The 9,855-nt window shown below is 45.1% G+C and overlaps 1 protein-coding gene across 1 annotated transcript in view; it reads right to left on the reverse strand.

Annotated features, from left to right (window-relative positions):
* The window catches only part of DIS3L2 (DIS3 like 3'-5' exoribonuclease 2), a 418,510-nt gene extending 409,485 nt beyond the window's left edge, over positions 1–9,025 (reverse strand). Inside the window, exons 1-2 of the mRNA XM_007943808.1 lie at positions 8,974–9,025; positions 8,226–8,383 (exon numbers count right to left, since the gene is read on the reverse strand). Coding sequence (XP_007941999.1) covers positions 8,226–8,383; positions 8,974–9,025 — 210 coding nt within the window. The remainder of the gene's footprint in view (positions 1–8,225; positions 8,384–8,973) is intronic.
* Positions 9,026–9,855: the final 830 nt, after the last annotated feature.

Consider the following 9,855-nt stretch of genomic DNA (forward strand, 5'->3'; position numbering starts at 1 on the left):
AGTAGTTGGACCTGTGGGCTCAGGATCATAGTCACAGGACATCAAGTTCAACTGGTATAACACACTATACAAAACATTGTTCCACATCCCACTGTGGCACAGCCATCTAGATGCAATGATGGGTCTCTCCTCATCCAGAGCAAAGAAGAATGAAGAAAACCAAAGATACATGGAAACAATTAGTCCAAGCAACTGGTAGACCATGTGATTCTCAGCCTATATGACTATGAGACCAGAAGAACTAGATGGTCCCCGGCTACCACTGTCAATCACTCGAGGGGGATCTCTGTAGGAGATCCTAGATAGAGTGGGAGAACAATGTGGAACAAAACTCAAATCATTTTTTAAAAAAGACCAGATTTGCTGGTCTGATGGAGCCTGATGGAACCCCTGAGACTATGGCCCCTAGCTGCCCTTCAGGTCTGGAACTGAACCCACTCCTGTGGCTTCCAGACAAATAAAAGACAGGGATATGAGCTGAACATTTGTATCAAGTACATACACTCCCTGGAGAGAGCAATCATGGGAGAATAGAAGGGTTGTGTATGCACAGGTGGACAGCTCAGGGGAAAGGAGTAGGTGAGAGGGAAGGACACAGGGAAGAGGTAACTATAGGGAGGAAGTGGGAGAAGAGCTACTGCTTTGTGGGAAACTGCAGTCAATGTCTTGAGACAAAGTGTATGTGAGCTGCTGTATGGAAAGTGAATTTTCTCTGTAAACTTTCACCCAAATCACAATAAAAATTTAAAAAAACAAAAGAATTCCTCTTAAGAAATGAATTTTTTAATTTTACTTATTCTTGCAAACAGAAACTCATTTTTGCTTTAGGTTTACCTTTATAATCTAGTTTAAGGATCCCTTCTGTACCTATTCTTAGCTCTCTAAATCTGTCTTGCTATGTCATTAACCAAAACCCTTCTCAACATTCTTAAAAAAACAACCTCATTCGACTTTGAAGCAAACAGCTTTCTAAGACCCTGCTCCCTAACGCTATCAGATCTTTTTTTTTTTTTCATTTACTTGCGCTTTATGTTAAAGTTTACAGAGCAAACTCGTTTCCCATTGGATAGTTTGTCTTACAGTGTTCCATGACATTGGCTGCACTCATCACAACGTGCCAGCACTCTCCTCATTTCCACCCTGGGCTCCCCGTTTCCTTTCCTCCGATTTTCCTACCCCTTCCTGCCTTCTCATCTTTGCTTTCCAGCCAGTGTTGTCTTTTTGACCTCATGGAACTGACTGTTGTAAGAACACATTCCTATAGGGTGGCACTGTTTGTTTATTTCATGAGCCTACTGTTTGGCTGAAAGGTGGTCTCCAGGAATGGCTGCAGTTCCAGGTCAGAAGGTATCTTAGGACCAGAGTCTCAGGGGTTCCTCTAGTCTCTGTCAGACCAGTAAGTCTGATATTTTTGAGGATTTGATTTTTTGTTCTACATTTATCTCCCGCTCTGTCCAGGATGCTCCGTTATGACCACAGTCAGAGCAGTCAGTAGCGATGGCCAGGCACCCGAAAATATATTTTTTTGTCCCCCGTCCTCTTCCCAAAAGGCAGCTCCTTTGAAGCTCATGTCATTACGTCTATCACATCCCACGGCTCCTTGTTGTTTTCATTCCTAATTCACTCATGTTTTGACTTGTAGTTCACTCTCTTCCTCTCTGCCTCGACTCCTGTAAACACTTTGGGACTTCTACACCCATGTGGGTGACCCAGGTAACTGGCATCCTGCCACCTTTGCCTCCAGCAACCTCAGCCACTGTCTCCCACATTCACAGCCTGTATTTTGTCATCAGCAACTGTGCTACCTCTAAAAACAGAAACCAAGTGTCACCCTTTCTGGACACAATCTTGTACCCCTCCCCCCTTCCAGCTCACTGAGGGTAGAAAGCCTTCAACAACAACTCCACCTTACTAAGACCTCCGACCAACTGACCTGCCCACCTTCTTGCTATTCATCATCGTCCTACTATATAGGGTTACTTCCTTCCTTGGCCACGTAACTGCCATGGTTGATCATTATATCCTGCCTTTGCAAAGCCTAAACTGTGGGCCCACCCTTCCTCTTATTCTCCACCAGCCAAACCCCACTCTCAGGTGACCTGCCTCCTCCCTGCCTAAACCAAAGGAGCTGAACGTTACTGTAAGAAATACCACAAAATTGGGCTAATTAGTCTCACTTAGAAATCACACATATGTTTTAATTGGCTTACAGAATTTTTGAGCATGCTTAAAATTAAGGAATTTCACACATAAGAAATAAGTTTTTCCAGATTTTCTTGAAAAATCCTAAACTCTATTAACTATGGACACCTGCCTCCACGGGGCAGTAATCATGAGTTATAATAGATGCAACAGCAAAGTAACATTTCAGTAGATACACCATATGCCATGCTGTTTTAGAAGCATCATGTCCATTAGCTGATTTAACCTCGAAACAAGCCCCTGAGATAAGCCTTATCCTCTTTCTATACAGGAGGAAAGTGAGCTACTGAGAAGCTAAGTCAATTGCCCAGTGTCATGGCACACTCAGCCCAGGCAGTCTGGCTCCAGAGCCCATGTTTATAACCTCTGTGGGCTGCCTCTCTGCCACAGTGGCCACCAGGCCTCCACACTCACTTGTGCCACTTCCCTCGCCCTTTCAGTGGCTGGTGTTTGCACTACGGACTTCGAGTCATGACCACATCTTCAAACGGGTGCTCAGCACTGCCCACATCCTACCACACATTCCTGGAAAGCCTGCCTTCTCACTCCCCAGGAGAATGATTTCACACTCTGCCCTCTGCAAACTTCCCACACTCTCACCCCTGAGCCTCACGCTGAGCTGATAATCCTGCCCTCGCACTTCCTGAGAAAACAGAGGGCATCAGAACAGAGTCTCTTCATTTTCCCATTCCCAAATCTGCCAGCCAATCTAACCCAATCCTCATCTTCTCTGCCATCACTCCCATCTCACTGAAAGAAGAATTCTTATTCCGAACAAACCCAGATCCTTCTGCGTCCGCCTCAAGTCCCCTCTCTTCCGCCTCACGCATCACTCCTTCAGTCTTCCCCTCTCTTGGTTGCTGGGTCCACTCCCACAACTGAATTTACTCAACTCTATCTCCATTTGTGGGAGCTCTGGTAGCACAGTGCCTAAGGCACTTGACTGCTAACCAGAAGGCTGGCAGTTCAAACCCACCAGCCACTCCTCGGAAGGAAGGTTGGGCAATCCTACTTCCGTAGTGATACTGCCTCGGAAACCCAAGGAGGAATCACTATGAGTCAGGGCCAACTCGACGGCAAACAACAACAACATCTCCACTTGTACGTCCAAAATGAAACTCGATTATCTACATACACACATACATAAATTGTATCAATCCCGACCTTCAATCTTCCTGTATCCTGGTGAATGGCAACACCATCCATCCAGTTGCTCAACTCAAAACCTTACGAGTCACCTTGAATCTTCCCTTTGCCTTATCTCCGCATTTAACCCAGTTCAAGCTCCAAACCCATCTTCTTCTATCTTCTCTGCCACTTCCCTTGTTCACGTCTCCACATTTTCTCTCCTTGTTTACTTCAACAGCCTCCTACATGGTCTCCCAGCTTCCACTCTAGATTATTCATCTCACAGCCGGTGGTGGTTATGTTTGTGTGTCAACTTGGCTGGGCCTGATTGAGTGGCTGGGGAGCTGGTGGTAGTTATTCCCCATGATGAGACGCAATCAACTCCATGGTAGGATCTACCACAAGCAGCTGAGTAGCTGCCTTTGCCATGTGGTCTGCTTCCTGCATTTAAGGAGAAGCCTTGGGAATGGTCTCTAGCCTATGGCACGCTTGGACCCTGCATGTAGCCAGGTCGTTGTTCAGCAGCCTGCTATGCTCTGCTGACCTTGGGACTTACAATGGACTTAAGTTAATGGCCTGCCATGTGGTTTGGTAACATTGGGACTGTATCTTTTTACTTGTCAACCTTAGGGCTTCTCAGCCTCAGCAGCTGTCTGAGTGAAGAAACGCCTCTAGTTTCAGTGGGCCAGGAGCAGAAGGCAGAGCTGGACCCCAAGATTGAGGGGCTTTCTCCCAGTCCCTAGAGCTTGGCACTTTGAACTTGGACTTAAAGCCTCCAAATTGTAAGAATAAACTCCTGTTTGTTAAGCCATCCCATTTGTGGTATATTTCTTGTCAGAGCAGCACTAGGGAACCAGAACACAGCCAGAAAGACGGTTGTTGTTACTGTTGTTATTGGTTAGATTGAAGCTTAACGCAGACCGTGTCTCTTTCCTGCTTATAACCCATCAGTGACTATTCTACGAATAAAATCCAACTCTTCAGCATGGCCCACAGACCTGCATGGTTTGACTGCTCCCTCACTCTGACTTACTTGCGTATCCTCACTCCCTGTGCTTACTCTGTTTCCACAGGCTGCTTGCTTATTCCTCAAAAACACCTGGTCTTTTTCTGTCTGCTGCTCTCCCACTAGCTGATCTTTCTGCCTGTAACAGTCTTGTCCTCATCCTGCAAATGTCTGACTCGTTCTCATCCCTCAAATCTGAAGTTGGATCCTCTCATAGGGACTGTCCCTAACCACCATCCCATGTCAAGTGGCTTCTCTATTCTCCCTCCTTGGTTTCAGTTCCCTGTCAGAACTGATCACGAGCCGCCGTTTATTTTGTCTTTCTTTAGCTGTTTTGTTGTTGTTGTTGTTGTTGTTGTTGTTGTTTTGTTTTTTTGCCTAACTCTCCCAGTGAACTGCTCATCTTGCTTTCTGATATAGGGCCTGGCACTCAGTAAGAAATCAAGAAACAGTTGTTGAGCTAGTTAATTAATGTTGGCAGAGAGGAGGTTCTCCCATCACTGTTATGAATATCAGTATTCCTTCTAAACGACTAGGGGGTCCCCTAGTAATGTCCCATCTACTGTTCTCATCTTTAATTCACACTCAAACGTTCTCCAGCTGATTTCACTCTTAACGTGTGGTGAAGGTCCGGAAGACTAGCCCATCCTGCCCATCTTCCTAGACTAGGATTTCTTTAGAGGTCCAAAAACAACTTCACGCTAATCTTCTGTTCCAGAGAGAACTGTGACACCATGCCTCAGGCCACCTGAATCACCTTCAACACTGTCTGTGTTCCTTAAGTCCATACTTCTAGCATCTTCTAGCACCTTACACCCAAGTCATCCTCGGTCACCAGCCAAAACCTGAGCGCCTTCTAGATATGTCATTCCCATACCTCATCTCTCCCAATATTTCCTTAACAGTCTCTCAGTTTTGTACCTGTAGACAGAGAAATGACATATGTTCTCTGGTGTGAATAGCTGTGCACAAGAAAAAGTTTTTAACAATATGTATTTAATTGTGTGTTATTACTGGTCATTTTCAAACTTTGGTCACTAGGGACTCTTCCTCTCCACAGAAGACAATGCAATGGTAAATTATTAGTCAAGGTATTGAAAACAAAATAAAAGTATTATTCTACTCCTATATTAAAAAAAAAAAAAAAAAAGTCTCTATAATATCTCTCATCCCTGGATGGGGGAGGAAAGAGGAAGCCACAATATCTTTAAGTTTCAATACAAAAGTTAACAAATTCTTACAAATATGCGAGTAAATTTCACTTCCCCCAACAGCATTAAAATCTCTTTTCTTGTCTAGCTGTTCACCTTGCCCAGCAAGGTTCTGCACACAGAGTTTGCTATCAGCAAGCAGATGGGCTCTGTTTCTCTGCCTATGAAAATCTTATTTACAGAGTTGTGTATTTCTCACGGTGACCTCATATCTGGAACCCATTCCCTGCCCCATCTGCAAGGAACAACTGTTGTCAACTGTGGGAGAAGGCCGGCTCTGGCTGCACAGTGTCCTGATGTCACAGGCCAGGAGGAATCACTTACAAACTCCTGGGAACATCAGACTGATCAGATTTTGTTTTGTTTTGTTTTAATGTCAGCAAAGAGCTGCTTCAAAAGTACAAATTAAAAGGAGGAGGAGGGTGGAGTTAATACAACTGCAGAATATTTCTGTCACCCTAATGCTACAAATTCTAGGGCCCAAATCCTAAGCTATTTTTCTTTCAAGTTATAACTGAGGTTTCTCTCCACTCACTCTTCAGCAAAAGACTATCAATCTTGATCCTATTCAATCAGTAAATAAATATTCATTCAGTATAAATACACCAAGCATCAAGCAAATGCCAGGCACTGTGATAACCTATGGGAATAAGACATGACTCTGTCCTCAGGGGAGTGAACAGTCTATTCCCAGAGATGGAAAGGCAAGAAGTAGTAACAGATTTAAAGTAAAATGTAAAGAAAGGAGTTGGTATCAGAAAAGAAGTGACAACCAGCTGTGTTTGGAGAAGGAAGGGGAGGTTTCTCAAAGGAGGTCACCTTGTGGCAGGGCCATAAAGGGCATGCATGACTCCATCGAGCTGGTGGGAGAACACACTCTAACCACCAGGAACAGCACGTACAAAGTCACAGACACATCAGAGAGCACAGTGCTTAAAAAAAGGCTTGAAGTTCAGGGTGGATGGTGGAGAGTTCCTGGAGGAGAGTGGCAGGAGATGAGAATGGGAAGGGTACCACGGGTCCTCGCCTATGAATCAAAATGACAGGAATAAAGCAGACAGGGGACAGTATAAGCGAGACAGACTTGTGGACAAAATGGAGCTCGGCCTTGTAGGCAGAAGGACGTACAGCAAATGGATGGACTGCTGAATGCACAAATACAGCTTCCAACTCTCCTAGGAGGTCTCATCAAAGAAACCCAGGAGAAACTGAAAACAAAGAAACCAATACTACTCCCAGAACCAGCAAGAGCAATTCTGTAACGATTTTTCCGTAAAGAGTCTTCCTCAATCATACTTGCACTTGACCACAGATGAACAAAGTGGTGAGAAGGAATAGAAGATGATAAGATCTGTTCACTGGCTGCATCTTCAGCCAAAAACCCAAAGGTAGAGGCTATGTAGGAAAACAATCAATTTTTTTCAAGTGAGCCAGGTTGCACATGGCAATATTTCTGTATTAACCTAAGAATTAGAAAACAGACTTAATTCAAAGAATAAACAGCCCTACCTCCCTCTTCAGCCTCATTACTACTATTTCTACCTGGCTTGTGTTTCATTCCCAAGGATATCGAAGCTGCCTTGCTCCATACTGATCCTCAAGTTCACGTTCTCATCAGTGCCATCACCTCCCCAAACCTCCTTCCCACACACATACCACTCATGTTGGTCAGTCATCCTTCAAGATCTGCCACATTGTCCTCATCTACAGAGGCCCCTTCCAGAACCTCGGGCTACACAGCTTTCCAACCCTGATATACTCCCACACACCCGGGTCATACTTTTAACCGATAACGTAACATTTGATGCCCAAATCTCCTGTTCATGTGACTGCCCCCTCCCCGCACTGGACTATGAGTTCTGAAGTGCAAAAAAGTGTCTTGTCCACCTGCATCACAAGAGCCCTATGTCAGGGGAGGAAGTGGGAAGACAGCTGTTACACTGTGGGGGACTGCAGTCAATGTCACGAAACAAAATGTGTATGAACTGCTGTGTGGAAAACAAATTTGCTCTGTAAACTTTCACCCAAATCACAATAAAAATTGGAAAGAAAAAAAAAAAAGTGCCCTGTGTGACATGCTCAGAGCCATGACTGTTCCTGGCTCTCAGTGGACGCACAATCAACATGTGGTGAACCAAACTCCTGAACCAGCGTCTGAACACATCTTGTAAACTATAAAGCATTCAATCTATAATGGGGGCTGTTGTCTACACGGTTCCCTTTTCAACCTTACCCTTTACTCCCCACCATTCAGCATTCATGCACTCCAAGCAAACCGAACTAGTCCATGTTTCATCCAGCCAAACCCTCTTTTCCATTCCTGTCTTGAAGCTCACATTGGTCCCTCTGTTTGTAAAGCTCTCGCTCTTACTGTCACTTATTCAAACTGCACCAATCCATGGCCTGGCTCATATAGATCCCTCCCAGCAGCGCACACCTAGATAGGCCTCAATGGAAGCAATGGTGCTCTTCTCCCAGATCTCAGAGTACTTTGCCTGTACCTGTCCTGGGGCACTTATCACCTCTACATGCACAGTACGTGTAAGAGGCTGCCAGCCCTATGCCCATCACGTCATCAGCATTCTCAGAGCACACAGCACAGAACGTTAAGCATGACTTGAATGAATGATTACTTATTGCACACAGTCAAAGACAGCCTTCTGGTATGGTATATGCACCTGGATAAGTGTCCCTCTCTTCAGGCCTTCTGAGACATCCTCCTTGGACATGTAGGTTTCAAATATGCTCCTTTTCTTCCCTCGCTTGGCCTTGTTCTTTGACTTTCTGTCACCTGGAGAAGCACCAACACCATGTGGGCCAGACACAGAGGACACACCTGGAAACATGAGGCAGCAATCAACTCTCTCCTGTTAAACATCTCAACATTTTTTTAAAAAAAAAACTGAAGATACCATATCCGTTTTGGGGTTGTTTTTTTTTTTTTCCTTTCTTTTCTTTTAATTTAAAAAAACCAACAAGAGACTGAAACTCCCCAATGATTTCAGTCACAAGAAGGAATGGGTGGGGGTCGGGGGAATGGATGGATAAGGAAACACGAATAAAATGGACACAGATGTGAGCTGAGTTTTGAACCAGCACCGCAATCTGCATGGAACATAATCTGAATCATGGGTTCAGTATGCTGTGCTGTTTATAGACACAAACTTCTTAAATACAGGAATTACTGAAAGACTGTCACTTCTCTGCAGGAAATTAAACAGCTGTACTCAATACAACAAAAAACTAAAACAACTAGAAACCACACCTAATTCTAGAATAAATAACACTGGAGAATAGTTAACAGATCACCAGAAGAGTTATAACTGCCCTCAGTCCCTGCACCCCTCCACCTCCCCACCCACTCCTCTTGGGTTTTGGGGTCTCCTGGTGTTTCCACAGGAGCAGACCCCATTTTCCTTTCGCTACCTCTGGGCGTCCCCAGGGACTGCGGGTTCAGCTTGTAGTCAGGATGGCTCATCATGGGTTCCCAGGATCGTCTCTCTGCTTCAGACCCAGGAGAGCCTCCACTGCTCACCTCTGAGTCCTTTCTGCCTTGAGCAGCTCAGACGTCACTAGCTGAAACCAAAGAGAGATTGGTGACAAGCAGTTAACCTGTGGCCTCCTCTGTCCACTGGGAAACTTAGTACCTGGACAGTCCCTCCTGGGTCCTGGCATCACGTTTCTCCAGGGCAGTAAGTTAGGCATACTGTGTCCCAAGTTTCTGTCCAAAGACTTCACCCTTACAGGTATCACTACTTTACTGCTTTAGAGCCCTTCAACTAGAAATCTCCATGGATGGGGCAACGAGGTGGAAATCAAGGACTTCTGTAATGCTATTCAGCTTGCAAAATGCACAAAAATAGGAGGAAATATGGCTTTGCAATATGATGTTGTGATCTGTGATCAGAAAGCTGTAAGAGAATATAGGAGCGCTGGTGGTTCAGTGGTTAAGGCATTTGGCTGCTAAGCAAAGGGTCGGTGGTTCAAACCTACCAGTCACTCTGCGAAACATGTGGGCAGTCTGCTGCCATAAATATTTACAGCTTTGGAAAGTCAATGGGGGTCACTATGAGTTGGAATCGACTGAGTGGCAGTGCATTTGGTTTTTGCTTTGGTAAGAGAATAGTTACTCAGGTCTCCAGTGGTTACTAGTACTGCTGAGTTGATTCCTACTCGCAGCAATCCGCTGTGTGCCGAGTGCCACTGCTGCACAGGGTTTTCAAGGTGTGACCTTTGGAGGCAGACTGCCAGGCCTTACTTCCAAGGCACCTGTGGCTGGGTTTAACCACCACCTTCTCAGCTGCTGTC

Source organism: Orycteropus afer, unplaced genomic scaffold (assembly GCF_000298275.1).
Source record: "Orycteropus afer afer isolate SDZICR_OR568_19922 unplaced genomic scaffold, OryAfe1.0 scaffold00006, whole genome shotgun sequence".
Taxonomy (NCBI): domain Eukaryota; kingdom Metazoa; phylum Chordata; class Mammalia; order Tubulidentata; family Orycteropodidae; genus Orycteropus; species Orycteropus afer.